This window comes from Stegostoma tigrinum, chromosome 5, assembly GCF_030684315.1.
Source record: "Stegostoma tigrinum isolate sSteTig4 chromosome 5, sSteTig4.hap1, whole genome shotgun sequence".
Classification (NCBI taxonomy): Eukaryota; Metazoa; Chordata; class Chondrichthyes; order Orectolobiformes; family Stegostomatidae; genus Stegostoma; species Stegostoma tigrinum.
Genome location: NC_081358.1, coordinates 3,594,902 through 3,618,657, shown reverse-complemented (window position 1 = coordinate 3,618,657; position 23,756 = coordinate 3,594,902). Strand labels below are relative to the sequence as shown.

Here is a 23,756-nt window from a genome sequence, read left to right as displayed (position 1 = left end):
ACACAGAGCAGCTGCTGTGTGGTGAATAATAAAAAAGACGATATTCTACATTAGTGGTTAACCCCGATTCACAGCACACAAACTAACCATTGTTTTGGTATATTTTTGAAGGTCTCGAACGTCTACATATGGAAACAACTGCAACTGTAAATGGGGATCAGTGTCAGCTGCCAAATAACCCATCAGGAAAGTTAGAGTTATGTTTTTTTATGGATTGGAACAGTAGCCCGGGAATACTTCAAATCTAATCTGACCTAGTGGGACCCCAAGAGTGTAATCAAAGTAAGGATTTCAATTCTGTCAAAGTTCATAACTGTAAATTAGAAACAAAGTTTGAGTTAAAGTCATTTTCCTCTAGAAACACTTGCAGGGGCCTCTCATACTTCAATATGTATCTGCATATTTCTGAACATTACTGCTGTAAAAAGCTGCTAAGAGTTAGCATCTTGTTTTTAAGAAATCTTTTTTTCTCCACAAGGTAAAAATAGACATTTTGACATGCATTAAACCAATTCACATTTTTAGATCATGTATTTCCTCCAAAACTGACGGAAGAAAAAGCTTCCTGTTTCAACAGTGTACTTATTTTCTTTCACTTGAACAGTTTTGAGAACCAGAGCTCTGATCCCAGACCTTAAGGTAAGCCAACTTTTTGAATATATATGTGTGCAATACAGAGAGTGAATTTCTATTTGTATGTAACACTGCTGCTGCCTTTAGTCACCTCTGCCAGGTGGTATGCTATCATGATATACTCTGCTCATGCTGTTTGCACCATCCCCTTACATCTTTCGTTCATCTGCAACCACTTTCTGACATCTGTGACCCACCTACGCTGAGATAAACATGTCTAATTTTTCAGCTCTGACCAAAATACTGACACTTTCTTTCCTGGCTGTCACTGTTCAGAGTTCAGAGTAACTGCATTGTACAGCACGGAAGCAGACCCTTTAGTCCAACTCGGCCACGCCACTCAGGTATCCTAAATTCATCTAGTCCCATTTGCCAGCATTTAGCACACATCCCTCTAAACCTTTCTTATTCCATGTACCCATCCAGGTGTCTTTTAAATGTTATAATTGTATCAGGCTCCACAGGTTCCTCTGGCAGCTCATTCCATACACGCACTACACTCCGTGTGAGAAAGATCCTTCTTTAGTTCTTTTTAAATCATTCCCCTCTCACCTTAAACCTAAGCCCTCTGTTTTTGGACTCCCTTACCCTGGGAAAAAGAGTTTGCCTTTTACCCAATGCAAGCCCGTCATGGTTTTATAAGTCTCTGTAAAGTCACCCCACAATGCTATCATTCCAGGGAAAATAGTCCCAGCCTACTTAGCTTCTCCCTATAGCTCAAACTCTTCAACCTGACAACATCCTTGTCAGATAACAACGTGTGGAGCTTTGGATGAACTCTGGATGAACACAGCAGGCCAAACAGCATCTTAGGAGCACAAAAACTGACGTTTTGGGCCAAGACCTTCATCGGAAAAGGGGGAGGGGGAGAGGATTCTGAAATAAATAGGGAGAGAGGGGGAGGTGGATCAAAGATGGATAGAGGAGACGATAGGTGGAGAGGAGAGTATGGGTGGGGAGATAGGAAGGGATAGGTCAGTCCGAGGAGGACGGACAGGTCAAGGGGGCAGGAGGTTAGTAGGTAGGAAAAGGAGGTGTGGCTTGAGGTGGGAAGAGGGGATAGGTGAGAGGAAGAACAAGTCAGGGAGGCATGGACAAGCTGGGCTGGTTTTGGGACGCATTGGGGGAAGGGGAGATTTTGGAGCTGGTTAAATCCACATTGATACCATTGGGCTGCAGGGTTCCCAAGCAGAACATGAGGTGCTGTTCCTGCAACCTACGGGTGGCATCATTGTGGCACTGCAGGAGGCCCAGGATCGACATGTCGTCTAAGGAATGGGAGGGGGAGTTAAAATGGTTCGCGACTGGGAGGTGCAGTTGTATATTGTGAACCGAGTGTAGGTGTTCTGCCAAGCGGTCCCCAAGCCGCTGCTTGGTTTCTCCAATGTAGAGGAAGCCACAACGGGTACAGTGGATACAGTATACCACATTGGCAGGTATGCAGGTGAACATCTGTTGATGTGGAAAGTCATCTTGGGGCCTGGGGTGGGGGTGAGGGAGGAGGTGTGGGGGCAAGTGTAGCACTTCCTGCGGTTGCAGGGGAAGGTGCCGGGTGTGGTGGGCTTTGACGCGAGTGTGGAGCGGACAAGGGAGTCCAGGAGAGAGTGGTCTCTCCGGAAGGCAGACAAGGGTGGGGATGGAAGAATGTGTTTAGTGGTGGCGTCGGATTGCAGATGGCGGAAGTGTCGGAGGATGATGTGTTGTATCCGGAGGTTGGTGGGGTGGTATGTGAGGACGAGGGGGTTTCCAGTAGGGAAGTTATTGCGGGGGCGGGGTGTGAGGGATGAGTTGCAGGAAATGCAGGAGACACGGTTGAGGGTGTTCTCAACCACTGCGGGGGGGAAGTTGCAGTCCTTGAAGAAGGAGGACATCTGGGATGTACGGGAGTGGAATGCCTCATCCTGGGAGCAAATGCGGCAGAGGCGAAGGAATTAGGAATAGGGGATGGAATTTTTGCAGGAAGGTGGGTGAGAGGAGGTGTATTCTACGTAGCTGTGGGAGTCGGTGGGCTTGAAATGGACATCAGTTTCTAGGTGGTTACCTGAGATGGAGACAGAGAGGTCCAGGAATGTGAGAGATGTGCTGGAGATGGCGGTTCCAATACAGTCATCAATGTAACGGAGGAAGAGGTGGGGTTTAAGGCCAGAGTAGGTGCGGAAGAGGAACTGTTCCACGGAACCTACAAAGACGCAGGCATAGCTTGGGCCCATGCGGGTACCCATGGCCATCCCCTTTGTCTGTAGGAAGTGGGAGGAATTGAAAGAGAAGTTGTTGAAGGTGAGGACGGGTTCGGCTAGGCGGATGAGGGTGTCAGTGGAGGGGGACTGGTCGGGTCTGCGGGACAGGAAGAAGCGGAGGATCTTTAGGCCATCTACATGGGGAATGCAGGTGTATAGGGACTGGATGTCCATGGTGAAAATGAGGTGTTGGGGACCTGGGAATTGGAAGTTCTGGAGGAGGTGGAGAGCGTGGGTGGTGTCACGGATGTAAGTCAGGAGTTCCTGGACCATGGTGGAGAAAATGGAGTCCAGATAGTTGGAGATGAGCTTGGTGGGACAGGAGCAGGCAAAGACAATGGGTCGACCAGGGCAGGCAAGTTTGTGGATTTTGGGAAGGATATAGAAGTGGGCAGTGCGGGCTTGGGGAACAATGAGGTTGGAGGCTGTGGGTGGGAGGTCATCTGAGGTGATGAGGTTGTGAATGGTTTGGGAGACGACGGTTTGGCGCTCGGGCGTGGGGTCATGATCCAGGGTGCGGTAGGAGGAGGTGTCAGAGAGTTGACGTCTGGCCTTAGCAATGTAGAGGTCAATGCGCCATACAACAACTGTGCCTCCCTTGTCTGCGGGTTTTATGGTGAGGTTAGGATTGGACCAGAGGCAGCTGAGGGCTGCACGTTCTGCAGGGAGAGGTTGGAGTGGGTGAGAGGGGTGGAGAGGTTGAGGCGATTGATATCTCGATGGCAGTTGGAGATGAAGAAGTCGAGGTTCCATTTCAAGCCCACCGACTCCCACCCACCTTCCTGCAAAAATTCCATCCCCTATTCCCAATTCCTTCGCGTCTGCCGCATCTGCTCCCAGGATGAGGCATTTCACTGCCGTACATCCCAGATATCCTCTTTTGTCAAGGACCGCAACTTCGGCCCCGCAGTGGTCGAGAATGCCCTCAACCGTGTCTCCGCATTTCCTGCACCTCATCCCTCACAGACGGCCCCGCAATAACCGCCAAAAAAGAATCTCCCTAGTCCTCACATGCCACCCCACCAACCTCCAGATACAACGCATCATCCTTCGAGACTTCCGTCATCTACCATTCAACCCCACCACTAAAGACATTTTTCCATCCCCACCCTTGTCTGCCTTCTGGAGACACCACTCTCTCTGGACTCCCTTGTCTGCTCCACACTCCCCTCAAACCCCACCACATGTGGCACTTTCCCCTGCATCCACAGGAAGTGCTACACTTGCCCCCACACCTCCTCCCTCACCGACATCGCAGGCCCCAAGATGACTTTACACTTCAAGCAGATGCTCACCTGCACATCTGCCAATGTGGTATACTGCATCCACTGTACCCATTGTGGCTTCCTCTACATTGGGGAAACCAAGCAGAGGCTTGGGGTCCGCTTTGCAGAACACCCATGCTCGGTTCGCAATAAACAACTGCACTTCCCAGTCGCGAACCATTTTAACTCCCCCTCCCATTCCTTAGGCGACATGTCCATCATGGGCCTCCTGCAGTGCCACAATGATGCCACCCAAAGGTTGCAGGAACAGCAACTCCTGTTCCACTTGGGAACCCTGCAGCCCAATGGTATCAATGTGGACTTCACCAGCTTCAAAATCTCCCCTCCCCCCACTGCATCCCTAAACCAGTCCAGCTTGTCCATGCCTCCCTAACCTGTTCTTCCTCTCATCTATCCCCTCCTCCCACCTCAAGCCACACCTCCATTTCCTACCTACCAACCTCATCCCGCCCCCTTGACCTGTCTATCCTCCCCGGACTGACCTATCCCCTCCCTACCTCCCCACCCATACTCTCCTCTCCACCTATCTTCTCCTCTATCCATCTTCGGTCCGCCTCCCCCTCTCTCCCTATTTATTTCAGAATCCTCTCCCCATCCCCCTTTTCTGATGAAGGGTCTAGGCCCGAAACGTCAGCTTTTGTGCTCCTCAGATGCTGCTCGGCCTGCTGTGTTCATCCAGCTCCACACTTTGTTATCTCGGATTCTCCAGCATCTGCAGTTCCCATTATCTCTGATCACAACATCCTTCTAAGTCTTTTCTGCATCAGTTCAAGTTTAACAACCTCTTTCCTGTAGCAAGGAGACTGGAGTTGAATGCAATACTCCAAAAGTTACCTGACAAATGTCCTGTACGGCCACAACATGACACCCAACTCCCATATTCAATGTACTGTCCAATAAAGACAAGTTTACTTTATTCATTCATGGGATGATGGTGTTGCTGGCCAGGCAGCATTTACTATAACTACCATCACTAATTGCCCAGAGGGCAGTTAAGAGTCAACCATATTGCTGTGGGTCTGTTGTCACATGTAGGTCAGACCATGTAAGGATGGCAGTCTCCTTCCCTAAAGGACAGTAATGAATCAGGTGAGTTTTTCCGACAATGGATTTGTGGTCATCATTGGATTCTTAATTTCAGATATTTATTGAATTCAAATTCCACTATCTGCTTAATTTGAACCCAGGTCCCCAGTACCTTAGCTGGGTTTCTAGATTAACACTCTAGTGATATTACCACTCGGCCATTGCCTCCCCCAGATGCTGCCTTCAGTATCCTGTCTACCTGTGAGACCACCTTCAAGGCTCTATGGACCTGCATCTCAATGTCTGTTTGTTTGGTAACACTCCCCAGAATCCTACCATTAAATGTATAAGTCCTGCCCTGATTTGCCTTCCTGAATTGCAACATCTCACATTTATCTAAATTAAACACCATCTGCCACTCCTTGGCCTATCGGCCCATCTAATCAAGGTCCCATTATACTCTGAGATAGCCTTCATCACTATCCACTACACCACAAAGTTTGGTGTCACCTGCAAACTTACTAACTATTCCTTCTATATTCACATCCAAGTCATTTATATTACAGTGTATAAATGGAATTTTTAGCTCACACTTTAGCAATTATACTTCAAAAGGCATCTATTTTTTCAGTGAATCTTTACATGTGGTCCAGGTTTCTCAGGTGTACAAAAAGGTGGATAGAATTTATCAAGGTCAGAGTTTTTTCAACTTTCTTTCAAGCTTGAGTTATTTTCATTGTTAATCTATCTTCCTCAATGGTGCAGGCTGTGTTGCAAAGGTTCATGGAAGTAGATTTGCCCAAAAAGACCAGACCGAACTTGGCAAATGAGAAAGATCAAATAAAAACTAAAAATTTAGACTATGAATTGAGTATGAACACCAAACAAAAAAACAATGGCAGTTAAAAGGAATACAGTGGCAGAAACTAGAATGCAGACTGAAATGGAATATGTCATATTGGAACAAGTAGTTAATATTGCCTATTTAGGATAAATTACAACTGAAAATAGCAAATGTGATGAATTAGAAGAAAGTTAGAGGTGGCCTAAAATAAGTTTTCTGAAGATAAAGGATGTGTTTAACTGCAAAAAAAATCCTCAAGCTTGGAACAAGTTAGAAGAAACTACTAAGATGTGAAATTCTATCCATTTTTTGTAACCTCAGAAACATCAAACCAACATATAATTTTACTTTTATATTCACTGAATAACTCAATGCCCATGTGTGGAAGGATTTTTCAAGGACTCAAAGGATGACTTATATGCTGACAACATGACTTTTCTAAACTGCGATATGTCTTTGAACAGGAAGTAAGAATCAATGAGAAGTTTAAACACAGGAAGTATGGTTTCATTTTCACACAACACATTTGCATTTTTAAAATCTAATATATTGATTAGGATTCCTGCAGCTCTGTTAGGTAAGAAGTTCCAGAATTCAACCCTAGTGTGGATGAGGGAATAGCAATTCTTATCCACCTCAGGGTATTATCTGACTTGAATCAATGGCATGTAGTTTTACTCTCCCGTTTAATGCCAAATTACACAGCAAGTGAAAGGTCTTTATGTAGAATGCTTTTCAGCTGACCGTTCATCTGAGTGATTCCATCATCAACAGATGCATTTGAAACTGATGAGAAATGGTTCACTGATTTCCATGGCTCCTCATAGCTTTGGGGTGGTATTGTGTTCGGGGATGTAAAGGTGAGTGGAGGGTGATGTTTGTGCCTGAGCTAAGCTGAGCCTGCCGGTCAAGTTGTGCAGTTCAAAGGGCCCATTAACACGCCATCACTGCAAGCAGATGCATTCCTTTAAAATGGCATTTTGTTAGAACATACTCAAGTCAGAATGAGATGATCTACACACCCAGCATTTAAGAGGGCAACTTTTAATTTGATGAGGCAAAAACTACAGAAAAAGAAGTTTAAATGAGCTGACATAAAATGATAAAATAAAGACAGAAAATGCTGGAAAAACTCAGCAGTTTTGACCACATTTTTGGAGATGGAAATGGAGTTAACATTTCTTCACTTCTTGTGAAGAGGCATGGCTGTACTATTACTCGCTTTAAAGGGTGTGACTGCCTCCTGTGCTGCAACTCTTCCCTCTTCCCGATGACCCACACCGTCTGCAGTTCAACAACAGTCTGCACCTCAAGCAACAGCTCAGCAACTCTGAGTTGGCATTCTATTACAGGTGTGGCTGCCTGAGATTATGATGTTCTCATACATCTACACCAAGCTGCAGAAGCGTGACACCTACTGTACCATTATCTCTACTCACCCCTTAGATTACCTACCTACAGTGTGGAAACAGGCCCTTCGGTCCAACAAGTCCACACTGCCCCTTGGAGCATCCCACCCAGACCCATCCCCCCATAACCCTCACGCCCCTGAACGCTACGGGCAATTTAGCATGGCCGATCCACCTAGCCTGCACACCTTTGCACTGTGGGAGGAAACCAGAGCAAACCCATGCAGACACGGGGAGAATGTGCAAACTCCACACAGACAGTTACCCGAGGCTGGAATCAAACCCGGGTCCCTGGCGCTGTGAGGCTGCAGTGCTAACCACTCAGCCACTGTGCTGCCATATATCTAATGAATTAAATTTGCAATAAATGAAATCACTTGGTTCATTTTAGATTATTCTAAACTACATAATTTAACTAATTTAAATTATTAATTTAATGCAACACTAGTTGTGGATCCCATTTACTCATTTCTACCAGTCTAGTTCAGAGAGTGAAATAAATCTTTTAATCAAAAACAAATCACTAAAAATGTTGGAGATAGTAGGAAGTGCCAAGGCTGGAGTCTGAGACAGCAAGATGTGGAAGTGGATGAACGCAGCAGGCCAGGCGACATCAGAGGAGCAGGAAAGCTGATGTTTTGGCTCCGGACCCTTCCTCAGAAGCGCTGTCTTGATCCAGTAAAATAGGCATCAATGGAAAATTTCTTCTTGAAACTTTTGTTATTATAGCATTTATCTTTGACCCTTTATGCTATCTTAGTTTGAATTATTTATAGACGTTTATCTTTTTGTTCTGTTTTAAGACTTTTGCATATAGTTGTATTTATTTATACTGCAACACCAGGGGGAGCACATGCTACATATGCCCAGCGGCAGTGTTCTTGGAGTGTTAAAAGGGAGAAAGAACATCTGTTTGGATTCTACCTACAGTGTTGGTGTGAGTCCAGCAAATTGTGAAGATATATGGAGCCTGTGAAGAATTACTTATGTAGTATTTCCGAGATGACCATTGTTGGCTTCTTATTGTATTTTCCATCTGTAACTTACAGGGTGGGAGATATTTTTAAGGTAGTTTGTTGCCTCAATGAATTGTTGCTTTTTCTTGGGCCGACACAGTAGTCAGTGATAGAGGATATACCATGATACAATATCTGCAGAGGAGGCATTATTCTCAGATAATAAGATGGTTTATTGCAAACAACATTAAGTACAACTACTTGTAGCCCACTACAACTACTAGGATATTATGGAACTGATACAGATACATCTGAACCCACCTAAAGCTGAATACAACTCTTCATCTTCGCACACAGGTTGTGTGCGACATCAGTAAAATAGGTGGATCCAATGTAAAATGAACACAAACCCCTTCAAAACCATTATCTTGTACAACAATTCTTTGAGATTCTTGCTATCTGCATTTTTATATTTCCCACGCATTGGCTGTGACCCGAAATTATAGACTTCTATTCGGACTTCCACTTGGCCCCATATTGTTGCCTACAACTGTACAGAATTAGTATTCACATTTTGTAGATTATTGCGCTAATAAACTAGTCAGACAGTGAATTTTAGAGTTCTGCAGGGTCTGACAGTAATTATAAATATAAGATAACAAGGTGTGGAGCTGCATGAACACAGCAGGACAAGCAGCAGTAGAGGAGCAGGAAAGCTGACGTTTCAGTCCTGACCCATCTTCAGAAATGGGGAAGGGGAAGGGGTTTCTGAAATAAATAGGGAGAAAGGGAGAAGCACACAGAAGATGGATAAAGGAGAAGATAGGTGGCGAGGAGACAGACAGGTCAAGAGGCAGGGTTGGAGCCAGTAAAGATGAATTAGGTGGGGAGTTAGGGAGGGGATAGGTCAGTCCAGGGAGGATGGACAGGTCAAGGAGGCGGGATGAGGCTAGTAGGTAGGAGATGGGTGTGGGGCTTGAGGTGGGACGAGTGGATAGGTCGGAGGAAGGACAGGTTATGGAGCTGGGCTGGTTTTGGGATGTGGTTGGGGAAGGAGAGATTTTGAAGCTTGTGAAATCCATATCGATCACATTGGGCTGCAGGGTTCCCAAGTGAAATATGAGATGCTGTTCCTGCTACCTTTGGGTGGCATCATTGTAGCACTGCTGGAGACCCAAAATGGACATGTCATCCAAGGAGTGGGAGGGAGAATTGAATCGGATCACGACTGGGAGGTGCAGTCGTTTGTTCCAAACCAAGCTTAGGTGTTCTGCAAAGCGGTCCCCAAGCCTCTGCTTGGTTTCCACGATGTAGAGGAGGCCACTACGGGAACAGCGGATACAGCATACTGTATTAACAGATGTGCAAGTGAACATGTGTTTGATGTGGAAGGTCTTCCTAGGTCCTGGGATGGGGGTGAGGTGTAGGGGCAGGTGTAGGACTTCCTGCAGTTACAGGGAAAAGTGCCTCTTCGTCCATTATATTGATGACTGTATCAGCGCCGCTTCGTGCTCCCACGAGGCGCTCGAAAAGTTCATCCACTTCACTAACACCTTCCATCCCAACCTTAAGTTCACCTGGACTTTTGCTGATACCTCTCTCTCCTGCCTGGATCTCTCTGTTTCCATCTCTGGCAACCACCTGGAAACCAATATCCATTTCAAGCTGACTGACTCCCACATCTACCTGGAGTACTCCTCCTCTCACCCACCTTCCTCCAAAAAAGCCATCGCCATTCCCAATTCTTTCGTCTCCGCCACATCTGCTCCCGAGTTGAGGCATTCAACCCCAGATAGCTCAGATGTCCTCATTTTTCAAGGACCACAACTTCCCCACTCAGTGGGTGAAAATTGCCTTGACTGTGTCTTGCATTTCCTGCAACTCATCCCTCATTTCCCTTCCCCACAATAACAATCAAAACAGAATCCCCCTTGTCCTCACATACCACCGCACCAACTTCCGGATCTAACGCATCATCCTCCAACACTTCTGCCATCTGCAATCCGACCCAACCACCAAAGACATTTTTCCCTCCCCACCCTTATCTGCTTTCTGGAGGGACCACTCTCTCCGTGACTCTCTCGTCTGCTGCCCACCAGCCCCACTACCCCCATACCTTTCCCTGCAACAGCAGGAAGTGCTACACCTGCCCCTATACCTCCCCCCTCACCCCTATCCAGGGTCCTGAGAAGACCTTCCACATCAAACAGATGTTCACTTGCCCATCTGCTAATGTGGCAAACTGTATTCGCTTTTCCCGTTGTGGCCTCCACTACATCAGGGAAATTAAGAAGAGGCTTCGCGGAACACCTACGCTCAGTTTGGAACAAACAACTGCACCTTCCAGTCCCGAACCATTTCAATGCCCCCTCCCATTCCTTAGATGACATGTCCATCCTGGGCCTCCTGCAGTGCCATAATGATGCCACCTGAAGGTTGCAGGAACAGCAACTCATATTCTGCTTGGGAACCCTGCAGCCCAATGGTATCAATGTGGACTTCACAAGCTTCAAAATCTCCTCTCCCCCCACTGCATCCCAAAACCAGCCCCGCTCATAACCGCCTCCCTAACCATTCCTCCCACCTATCCATTCCTCCCACCTCAAGCCCCACCCCCATCTCCCACCTACTCGCTTCATCCCGCCTCCTTGACCTATCCATCCTCCTTTGGCTGACCTATCCCCCCCTTAACGTCCCACCTACAATACCTTTACTGGCTCCAACCCCACCTCCTTGACCTGTACATCTCCTCTCCAACTATCTTCTCCTTTATCCATCTTCTATCCACCTCCCCCTCTCTCCATATTTATTTCAGAATCCCGTTCCCCTCCCCTATTTCTGAAGAAGGGTCTAGATGTGTAATGTCAGCTTTCCTGCTCTTCTGATGCTGCTTGTCCTGCTGTGTTCATTCAGCTTCACGCTGTGTTATCTCAGATTCTCCAGCATCAGCAGTTCCTATTATCTCTGTAACAATTATAAATATAATACATGTTTTAATGTCTGTTTATCGCAACATCAAATTATTTCATGGTTTCACTTCTACATGACTTCTAAAAATGTATAAATAACTTGCTGAGCATTTTTGCTGATAGATTTCTTCTTGTTTTCAGTTGTCAATAAAACGTATTTTTCTCTTAAAGGATTTCGAAAAAAGACGAACATCAGCAATGAGTAACACAGTATCCTCAATAGGAACATTCTCAACCAACAATTTCACATCCAATGACTCATTTCATTGTGATCCACCTGGATCCAGCCATAATGCAGCTTTAATAGCAATTTATACTATCGTGCTTGTGGGAGGTTCTACTGGTGCCTTCGTCATGACTTGGAAAATTAAAACAGACAGCAAATCTGTGACATCCACTGCCGTTGTAAATCTTATACTGATGCACACATTCTTTCTCCTAACTGTGCCTTTCCGCATCTCTTATTATGTTCTTGGTGTGTGGAAGTTTGGTGAAATATTTTGTAAGCTGGTGAGTGCAATGATTCACGTTCATATGTACCTGTGCTTCATGTTCTATGTGGCCATAATTGTCATAAGGATGATCAGTTTCTTTCGAGAAAAGAAGACAGTGGAGTTTTATCAACCTTGGCATGCAGTTGCTGTGAGCCTGGTCGTCTGGACATTGGTGTTTCTTGCTGTTTTCCCACTGTTTCTGGGTTTCTATGGCATTTCAAAGAACTATAGCCAAAAGCAATGTTTTCAGTTCCAGGCTGAAATTGCAAATGAATTTGTGAAATTTGTAAACCATCTTTCTGGCACCATCGTACTCTCAACGATTTGTGTTTTGCTTGCCATTCATATATATATAATAACAAAATTAACGAACAAACATGCAGGCACCTTTCGCAAACAGCAGCAGTTTGGAGCTCAAACAAAAACATTGCTGTTCTTACTGATAATGATTTTGTGTTTTCTACCGTACCTTGGATTTAGGTTGTTCTACATAAGCCAAATTGTGATGTACCCTTGTTCATTGAACTTACACACTATTAATGAAATATTTTTAGCACTAACTGCAATGAGCTGTTTTGATGTACTTACCTTCCTTGTGGCGGCACATTGAGAAATTGGCTACACACACAGAGACTGCTGGTGAAACTCAGTATTTCTGCAGCATTCCGTGCATTTGTTGCAAATTTCCAGCATCTGCAGTATTTTGTTTTCATTCAAGAGCTTGTTAACTCCTGATTAGTGTCAATCTTCAGGTACAGTAAAAGCATTGAAAACTACATAACAATTTTATATAAAAACAATAAGTTTTGTGATTATATGGTGTGCTATGTGCAGACCTATTTCAAATGCATGGCAGCGATGGAGCAGGTTCCTTATTTTCTTAAAATTGTCCATCGGCGAATGAGCTGCATGATAAATAGCAAGAGATGATTGATGATGTAGTATTACTGTCTGGATATCTGCCCAATAACTCCCCAAAATGCCAGGAAGATTTCTACTACCATACAGCCTTCAGAACTGATATTCTTGAATAGCATTTCCCAAGTGACACCATTCTGCACTGTTCTCTTGCTGAGTGTGGTCGCTGAAACAGTCCAGAGAAGCAGTTCCTGGAACAAGTGCAATAAGCAAGGCTGAAGTATTTTCATCCATCTTCAGCCAGAAGTGTTAAGTCAACAATCTATCGTGGCCTCCTGTTGAGGTCCCCCAGCATCACAGATGTCAGTCAACCCCTAATTTGATTCAGTCCAAGTAATGTAAGGGATACTGAAATTGTTATGGGTTTTAACAAAATTCTGACAATAGTACTGAAGACTGTGCTTCACAACCAGCATCTCTACAATCTGTTCCAGTACAACTACAACATGGGCATGTATCAGGCAACAAGAAAGAGTTACTAGCTATGACCTGTCCATAAAGGCAGGAAAAATCAACCTGGCTAATTACTATCCTATTAGGCCATGTTCATTCAACTGCAGAATGACGGAAGGATTGGCTATCAAGGAGCAGTTACTCAGGAACAACCTGCTCACTAATGCTCAGTTTGGATTCTGAAAAGGCCACATAGCTCCTGTCCCCATTGCAGCCTTGGTCCTAACATGGTAAAAAGAGCTGAACTCCGGAAGTGAGATGAGGCTGACTGCCCTTGATATCTACACAGCATTAGACTGTTGAGGTTGGTTGGCTCACCGAGCCGATTTATTGTTTCTCATGCTGGGTAACATCCTCAGTGCAGCCTCCGCTGAAGCTTCACCAGACAAAATATCCTGCTCAACTGGCAGCCCATCCAACATCTTCAATATTCACTGCCTTTACCGCTGACACAATGACAGCAGTGTGTACCGTCTATAACATGCGCTGCAACAATGCACTCAGCTCCTTCCAAAGCACCTTCCAAACCAATGACTTCTATCATCTCGATGGACAAAAGCTCACATGCATTGGGGCACCACCACCTCGTAGTGCTCCTCTAAATCGCATGCCACCCTGACTTGAAACTACACTCCCTTACTTTGTTATTACTGGGTCAAAATCCTGAATCTCCCTTCCTAACACTGTGAATTTATGTCAAAAACTGTATGTTAAAGAAGGGAATTCAGCATCATCTTCTCATGAAGGGTGGGCAATAAAAGCTAGTTTTGCTACAGACACACATCCCATTAATGAAAAAAAAAGTATCAAGATTCCCTCGATGATTAAGGACGTAGACAGCAAGGCAAAACAGGAAAAGGATGTGAATTACGGATGTCATGTTGTTAATCAAAACAAGAACCATGCTGAATATAGAAAGATCAAAGGGGAAATGAAAAAAAGATATCGGAAGAGGCAGGCAGCTAATATAAAATAACTTCAAAAATCCTTCATGGGCATATAATTACAAAAAGGGCGTTACAAGGAGGAATGGGGCCTATTAAGGACTATAAGATGGATTTGCACATTGAGGGTAAGGGTGTATTTATAAAATAACAGGTCTATGTAAGTTGATTACATTATGAACATGGACATTAAGTGGAAATAAATACAGGCCACTGAAGTGACACAAATACAGAGGATTCCCCAGCAAGCCTGTCAGCTCCAGACACTCAAGGATGAAGCAGGCAGGTGGTGGGTTCCAAGCCTGTTACCTCCTGCCCAGTCAAATGTCCATGCTGCCTTGGAGCTACATTCCTGGGGAAGGGGAGATAGAAAATAAGAATTGATTTTATGATTTTAAAATGGAAGTTGAATGTTTTCCAGGATTGTGCCCTATTTTCTAAAATTCCTTCCTTTGAAGATCACATTTGTCCTTAACTCTTGCATGTGCAAAACATTGGGAATATAACTAATAAGTGAATTGATTCAAATTGTTGCACTTTCTTCAAAGCTAACAGTAATGCTTTCTCATTACTCTGCTAGTTTGTTATTCTATGGCATTTTCAGCTCCTATGAGCATGGTGCATATTATAATACGTAAAAGTTACCATCATGCATATCATGGAGCTAATAGGAAATTTACAGAGGTTTATGCAAACCATATCAAACACATAGGAAAAACAGCTTCATGAATTTCATTGGATCACTAGAAAGTGAAGACAGTATACTGCCATTTATTTTCTGCCTGTTTTTACCTCTCATCACTTTTAGACACACTTTATTTGCATTGGGAAGATTCTGCTGATGTGGAAATGCAATCTCTATGCTGAGCTTCAGATCACAATGATATCTATATATAATTTTTTGTTTGGAGTGAGGTCATCACATTCTGGTATTTTCAAACAAGCTCAGATCCTGAGCATTGCCAGACAGTGTCATAGTGAGCACTTGATTTTCTATATTGTCATATAGTTTTTCTTTATGGTTGATTGAGGGTGGTGAGGGAGATAAAAGAAAAAAAGAGTAGACTAAAAAAACTTTTCACAACTGAAGATTTATATAACTTGACAAAAATAATTCTATACTGATAATTATTAAAGCTGTATACATAATCTGTGATAAAATTTATTGCTTCACGTGTAAATGTTTTTTAGAATTATTAAAAACTTTCACTGTCAAATTATATGTAATTAATGCTTAATACATTTTATTGCCCTTTTGGAAATTCATTGTAGGTATTGCTATGAGTAACAAAATAAAGAGAGCAATATTACAATAAGTGTCACTATGAAGCACAGAACATAGAACAGTACAGCACAGTACAGGCCCTTCGGCCCACAATGTTGTGCCAAACTTTTACCCTAAACCTAGGGTCTATCCAACCTCCACCCCCACCTTACACTATCATCCATACGCCTATCTGTGAGCCACTTTAATGCCCCTAATGAGGCCAACTCTACTACCCTCTCCAGCAATGCATTTCATGCCCCTACCACTCTCTGAGAAAAGAACTTACCCCTGTGTCTCCCTGAAATCTACCTCCTTTCAATTTAAAACTATATCCCCTCATAAAAGCTACCTCCACCCTAGGAAAAAGTCTCTGGCTGCCTATCTATACCTCTGATCAGTTTGTACCCCTCTGTCAAGTCACCTCTCATCCTTCATCGTTCTAAAGAGAAAAGCCATAACTCTCTTAACCTTTCCTCGTAAGACCTTCCCTCCATTCCAGGCAACATCCTGGTAAATCTCCTCTGCACCTTTTCCAACACTTCCACATCTTTCCTGTAACGAGGTGACCAGAACTGAAGACAATACTTCAGATGTGGCCGAACCAGGCTTTTGTATAGCTGGAGCATAACTTCATGTCTCTTGAACTCAATCCCTCTATGAATGAAAGCTAACACACCATACGCCTTCTTAACAACTCTATCCACCTGGGTGGCAGCTTTCAAGGAACTGTGGACATGAACCCCAAGATCCCTCTACTCCTCCACACTGCCAAGAATCTTTCCGTTAACCCTGTATTCTGCTTTCAAATTTGTCCTTCCAAAATGAATCACCTCAGACTTTACAGGGTTAAACTCCATCTGCCACTTCTCAGCCCAGCTCTGCATTCTATCAATGTCTGTTTGTAACCTAGAACAGCCCTTCGCACTGTCCACAATGTGATCCACCTTCGTATCATCCGCGAACTTGCTAATCCACCCTTCCACTCCTTCATCCAAATCATTCACAAAAATCACAAATAGAAGAGGACCCAGAACAGATCCTTGTGGTACACCACTCGTGGCTGAGCACCATGTTGAATATTTTCCGTCCACTGCCACCTTTGGTCTTCTAAAGGTCAGCCAATTCTGAATCCAATCTGCCACATTTTCCCCGATCCCATGCCTCCTTACCTTCTGCATGAGCCTACCATGGGGAACCTTATCAAACTCCATACTTAAATCCATGTACACCACATCCACTGCTCCACCTTCACCCACTTGTTTGGTCATGTCGTCAAAGAATTCAATAAGGTTTATGAGGCGTGATCTACCCCTCACAAATCCATGCTGACTATCACAAATCAAACTGTGCGTTTCCAAGTGATCATAAATCCTGTCTCTCAGAGCCCTTTCCAGTAATTTGCCCACCACTGACGTAAGACTAACTGGCCTGTAATTTCCGGGATTATTCCTGTTCCCTTTTTTGAACACGGGAATGACATTTGCGTCTTTCCAATCTTCTGGCACTATACCCGTGGACAGTGAGGACGAAAAGATCATTGCCAAAGGCCCTGCGATCTCTTCCCTTGCTTTCCATAGAATCCTTGGATAACTCCCATCAGGCCCAGGGGACTTATTTATCTTCAACTTCGTCAGAATTCCTAGTACATCTTCTTTACTAACATCAACCTCCTCTAGCCTACCAGCCTGTTTCACACTGTGCTCCTCTACGACTAGGTCCCTCACAGTTGTGAATACTGAAGAAAAGTATTCATTAAGGACCTGTCCTATCTCTTTAGGCTCTGGGCACAAATTCCCTCTCCACTCCTTGATCAGCCCAACCCTTTCTCTGGTCATTCTCTTGTTCTGCACGTATGTGTAAAAAGCCTTGGAGTTTTCCTTGATGCTAACCATCAAGGTTTTCTCTTGCCCCCTTATTGCTCTCCTAAGCCCTTACTTCATCTCCTTCCTGGATAACTCGTATCCCTCTAGAACCTTTTCCGTTCCTCTTTTCCTAAACCTTACATAAGCCTCCTTCTTCCTCTTAACCAGTCGTTCGACCTCTCTCGAGAACCATGGCTCCCTCACTCAACTGTATCTTCTCTGCCTGCTAGGGACAAACATATCGAGCACACGCAGTATGCATTCCTTAAGCAATCTCCACATTTCTGTGGTGCTTTTCCCTGACAACATCTGCTCCCAATTTATGTTACCCAGTTCTTGTCTAACAGAATTGTAATTACTCTTCCCCCAGTTATAAACCTTACCCTGTTGTATGTACCTGTTCTTTTCTATGACTATTGTAAAAGAAACAAGAGTTATGATCGCTACCGCCAAAATGTTCTCCTACCAACAGGTCTAACACTTGGCCCAGTTCATTGCCAAGCACCAAATCCAAAGTGGCCTCTCCTCATGTTGGTCTATCTACAGTACTGTGTCAAGAACCCTTCCTAAATGCACTGGACAAAATCCGCTCCATCTAAACTATTACAACTAAAATGTTTCCAATCAATATTTGGAAGGTTGAAGTCCATGACTACAACCTGTGACTTCTGCATCTTTCCAATATCTGCCTCCGCTTCTCTACTTCTCTGCAACTATTTGGGGGTCTGTAAAAATACCCCTAACAAAGTGACTGCTCCTTTCTTGTTCCTGACCTCAACCCAAACTGACTCTGTCGACATATCATTCTTGAACTACCTTTCAGTTGCTGCTATATTAGCCCTGACTAGCAATGCCACTCCCCCACCTCTTTTTCCACCCTCCCTATTTCTTTTAAAGCATCTAAATCCTGGAACTTCCAACAACTATTCCTCTCCCTGAGGTACCCAAGTTTCTTTAATGGCCACGACATCGTAGTTCCAAGTATCGACCCATGCTCTAAGTTCATCTGCTTTATTTCTGATACTTCTAGCATTGAAGTATACACACCTCAAACCATCTCTGTGTCAACAATTACATTCCATCGACTGCATTTCTTTATCAATCACCTCACTCCCTGTTGTGTCTGTTGGAAGGCTGAATACCTCATCCTCTGAATTATAAATCTGTTCCCCACCCTCTGCCAATCTAGTTTACACCATCCCGTGCAGCTCTAGCAAACCTCCCTCTCAGGATATTTGTGCCCTTCCAGTTCAGGTGCAACACGTCCTTACTGTGCAGGTCCCACCTTCCCCAGAATGTGCTCCAGTTATCCACATAATGGAAGCCCTCCCTCCTACACCAGCTCTGTAGCCACGTGTTTAGCTGCACTCCCTCCCTATTTCTTACCTGGTTATCATATGGCACTGGTAGTAATTCTGGGAAACTGCCCTGTTTGTCCTGGACTTCAGCTTTCAACCTAACTCCCTGTACTCATTTTTCACATTCTCAGTCCATTGGTACCGATGTGTACCATGACGGCAGGTTGCTCACCCTCCTCCTGAAGGATCTTGAAGACACTATCCGAGACATCATGAACCCTGGCACCCAGGAGGCAACATACCATCCTTTCATCTTGTTCATGTCTGCAGAAACACCTGTCTGTACCTCATACTATTGAATCCCCCACTACAATTGCTCTCCTATTCTCCCCCCCTCCCTTCTTTGCCACAGGGTCAGGCTCAGTGCCAGAGACCTGTCTGCTATGGCCTTCCCCTGGTAGGATGACCATCATTCAAAGCATTGCCATCGTTCAAAGCTAAACAGAGTAAAGGGAGTCCGGAAGAAGGACTCTGTGATTTTTATGTCCCTCCCTGGCATGGACGCTGACAATGAATGCATAGTATAGCTATGTTTGCCATACACCTACTGTGCTGGGCATCAGTGGTGAATTGAGATAAAGCAAAATGTGGAGCTTTGGGAGCTCTCTGATCCAGGTAGTCATAGTCTGTTTGCACGTATCTGGCTGCCCTTAAAAATTCTACAATATCCTTCTGCTCCGGAAATCTCCAGGGTGAGGAAGGCATCTACGCTGGTCCAGACTGCCCTAACCCAAAAAGAGTTCTGTGCAAAGCAGTGATGGCTCCAACATAACAATAATCATCTCGGCAATGTGGTATCACGTCCAGTGCTAACTGAGAAAAAGTAAATCTTTTGTGGGGTTTGGGAAATTGCAGGGGCACTCCTGGGTCACAGGCATTGTAACCAAGCTAACCAGGCCACTCGTATCCGATCACTTGCTGTTTCACCTTCCTGTTGATGTGGAACTCTCTTTCTGACTGTTGCTTTCAAAACATTGAAAAAATTATTTCTTTCATCTGTTGAGAATTTATTACTTTAAATTCTCTGACATACTAAGCATTATCTCCTTTAGGGAGAAATTCAGATTACAAAGTATGGAGTGAGAGACCCCTAAATTAAATCTATATTCTTGCCAAATCTGCAAATTCAGCTCAGCTTAAGTCAACACAATCAAGAAGTGTTTACTGTGCTTACATGACCTTAAAAACCTAGAAATAATAGTAGATGTTACTTGTGAATTACCTGCATTTTATATAGGCCGCAGGAATGTAATGGTTATTGCAGTGTTTCAGGCAGACCTAAGAGGAGAATCGCTATCACAAGCTTGTGCATGTCTCCAACTGAGATCAGGTAACCCAAACATGAAGCAGTAAGTGACTCATTTGCTCACAGGCTGCTCGGTACCTGGTTGTTCTCTGGTTAGGTTACTTCAAAAAGTACCAACCAAACAAAGTAAGATACAAAAATACACATATTTCTCATTGATTTGACTGCATGATGTGCGTCCTCAGTTCAAAAGAGGTAGGCATGCTTCCCATGTTGGTTCACAGTGCAGCAGGAGACTTTTGCAGCATTTGCTCATACTTTTTATCACACCCTACTCTTTTGATAAGTTATTCCATCCACTGTATTGGGAAAACAAAATCCGAAAACGCAATATGAACATGCCAGGTGACATCCAAGGAAACAGAACCAGCGAAAGCATTTCAGGTTGGTGATCTTTCATCAGAATTGGAATTCTGGCTCAAGTACGTAGGCTGTGGTGGGGACAGGGGTGATTGGCAGGTGAACAGACCCTCTGCCTTAATGAAAATCAGCTGGAAGCCAAATTTGTATCAGTGATAATGGGAACTGCAGATGCTAGAGAATCCAAGATAATGAAATGTGAGGCTGGATGAACACAGCAGGCCCAGCAGCATCTCAGGAGCACAAAAGCTGATGTTTCGGGCCTAGACCCTTCATCAGAGGGTCTAGGCCCGAAACGTCAGCTTTTGTGCTCCTCAGATGCTGCTGGGCCTGCTGTGTTCATCCAGCCTCACATTTCATTATCTTGGAAGCCAAATTTCTCCTTCAAAGTCCACTCACAGCCATATTGTGGATGGATGGGCTAAACAGGAGCATAATTTCAGGAACAAATTTCATTCTTGGGAACTAGCCTGACTAGCCAGCAGCTCCATTAATCCCTCCAGTGCCAGAGCTTAGTAGTGGGCATTGTCTGTACTTCAGGAAAGAGCCTGAAGAGAATTATTGCTGACCCAGGAAGGGAGGTCGCACAGTCTAGGAAGAGGGGTGAGATTCTGTAAGGGAATACTGCAGAGGGAATGATTGTATGAACGTATGATCGCAGAAGTAGGCTATTTGGTCCCTCTAGCCTCCTATTTAATAAATTTGTTCTGACTATAAACTCAACTTCATATTCCTGTACATTCCCAATAATTTTTCACACCCTTGCTTATTACTTCTGTCTTAAAAGTTTCAAAGAATTTGCTTCCAAATGGCTGTTCAGGAAGAGTTCCAAAGACTTACAGCCCTTTGAGAGAGAAAAAATGCTTCTTCTGGGATGACCCCTCATATTTAAGTCCGTACTTTTGCCATAACAACTACATGAGGCACATTCCTGATCAATAAATGGAACATAGAACACGGAACAGGGAACAAAATAGCGCAGTACAGGCCCTTCAGCCCACAATGTTGTGCCGGCCTATTATCCTACTAAGATCAATCTACCCTGCATACCCTACATTTTCCTATCCTCCATGTGCCTATCCAAGAGTCGCTTAAATGTTTCTAAAGTATCTGACTCCACTGCCACCGCCGGCAGCGCATTTCACACACCCATCACTCTCTGTGTGAAGAACCTACCTCTGACATATACCTTCCTCCAATCACCTTAAAATTATGCCCCCCCCCCGTCATAGTTATTTCTGCCCTGCAGTTGCAGCATCTGTGAGTTCATTGCCAGTGAGTAAACTGCTAACAGTGATTATAGACATTGAAAATGGCTGTTATGTGTATTAATGAATATAAAGTGCAGAATTGCCAGCTAATATGGTTGAGTTTGTAACTAGAGGGTAGTGAGGTCAGAGGTCAGCAATCACGGCCAGATGAGAGGCAAACAGGCCAGCTAGTGAGATGGCAAAGGATGTGGCCAATGGGATAGCTAGCAGGACATCTACAAATGGCCAGCAGCAGCCAATGAGAGGCAGGAACAATAGGCACTCTATTTCTGGTCTTGGTCCCAGTATGGTGTGGGTGCATAGTGGTGGTATCAGCGGTATTATATTCCTGTCCAAGTGTGTTGGTAGGAGATACATTCTAATTTTAAACGGTGTCTCCTAAGTTAGATTCCTCACAAAAGGAAACATCTAAACTGTTAAGACCCCAAAGGATCTTGACATATTCAAGCAAATCCTTCTTACTTTTCTAAACTCCAGTAAATAGAAATCTAGCTCATCCAACCTTTCCTCATAACACAACTCGTTCAATCCACGTCTTAATCCAGAAAACCTTCTTTGAATTGCTTACAACACATGTGCATCCTTCCTTTAACTGGGTAATGATAGAACTTCAGGTCCAATCTTGCCAGTGCCCAGTATAACTGAAGTATAACTTTGCTATTTTGTGTTCATTTCACTTGCCATAAACTACGGCATTCTGTTAGCCTTTCAAATAACTTACTTTCCTAACTATGCCACTAGCAATTTAGAAACCATACTTTCAGCTCCTGTATCCAAGTCATTTATTTAATTGCAAAAAGGTGAGGCCAGACCACTGATCCCTGTGGCATGCCATTCATTATACTTTCTCAATCAGAAAGATAGACACGCATGCCTACTGTATATTTCTTAGAAACAATGAAACTCTGAGCAGGAGTAACCTATTTGGCCCTTCAAACTTGCTCCACCACTCAACATGATCATGGTTGATCTTCAATAAAAACAATGTATTCCCATTTTCTACCCATTTTCCTTGATACCTTCAATGCCTAAAACTTAGTCAAATCTTTCTAGAATATTCTTATTGATTCAGCTCCCCAGCCTTCTGCTATGAGATTGACTACCCTCTCAGTGAAAAATTGTTCCTTCATCTAAGCCACAAATAGTCTATCCTACATCCTGAGACTCTAACCCCTGGTTCTAGTCTTCCCAAACAGGGGGAGCATCCTCCATGCATATAATCTATCTAGCCCTGTTAGAATTTTATTAATATCAATTACTTACCTCTCAATCTTCTAACTCTAATGAATGCCAGGCCCAGTTGAAGCAATCTCACCTCATATGATGGTCTTGTCATCCCTGGCATTGATTAAAAATCACATGACACCAGGTTATAGTCTGACAGGTTTATTCGAAGACACAAGCTTTTGAGATCGCGCCATTTCTGCTGTCAGTGAGAGAGGTGGCATCAGACACAGAATTTACAAGAAAAGATCAAAGGGTCATAGAATAATGTGAACGTGCTAAACAAACCCAAGATGGTTATTAAATCTTTAATCACTTAGAAAGGATTACTATGCAAATTCAAGAATTTATTTCAAGTCACTGCCCTGAGATAATTAAAAGTTTTATCAGTTCACTCAGTATACCAGAGTTGATATCCCATGTCAGACAATGCATTTTAGCTGTGAGGCATTGTTTAGAATCTGGCTGTGTATCAATTTGGAATCAGACTGGTTTTATTTCCAAAGTAGGCATTTATAAAAGGCCACATTGACTGTCTGCTAATTGTGTGCTTTTTGAACAAAATAAAATGTATCTGCAATTACAAATCTGCAAATGCAAGTTAATTCCATAGATTCACATATATCACAGGTGAGGGAGAGAGACAGAGGTGTGTGTGTGTGTGTGTGTGTGTGTGTGTGTGTGTGTGTATGTGTGTGTGTGTGTGTTTGAGACAGGGTCTGTGTGAGTATGTTTGCATTAGACAGTGTGTGCGCATGCATGTGTGTGTCATGTGATGGGATCACCTGTAGTGAGACATGAGCCCAAGGTCCTGGTTGAAGCTGAACTTGAGGCCAAAATGGGTATCGAACTTGGCTATCAGCCTCTGCTCAGCAACTCTGCATTGTTGTGCATCCTGAAGTCTGCTTTGAAGGACGTTTATCCAAAAATCTGATGTTA

At 44.0% G+C, this 23,756-nt stretch overlaps 1 protein-coding gene across 1 annotated transcript; it reads left to right on the top strand.

Moving 5' to 3' along the window:
- Positions 1-221: 221 nt before the first annotated feature.
- LOC125451534 (probable G-protein coupled receptor 141) lies at positions 222-12,464 on the top strand. Its single transcript, XM_048528728.1, has 3 exons — positions 222-282; positions 605-639; positions 11,532-12,464. Exon 3 carries the CDS (start codon positions 11,559-11,561, stop codon positions 12,462-12,464), a length of 906 nt encoding a protein of 301 aa, XP_048384685.1. The 5' UTR covers positions 222-282; positions 605-639; positions 11,532-11,558.
- The last annotated feature ends 11,292 nt before the right edge of the window (positions 12,465-23,756 follow it).

Bases quoted from the DNA above. Each gene is read 5' to 3' on its own strand.
- LOC125451534 (XM_048528728.1), top strand. From the start codon at position 11,559: ATGAGTAACACAGTATCCTCAATAGGAACATTCTCAACCAACAATTTC.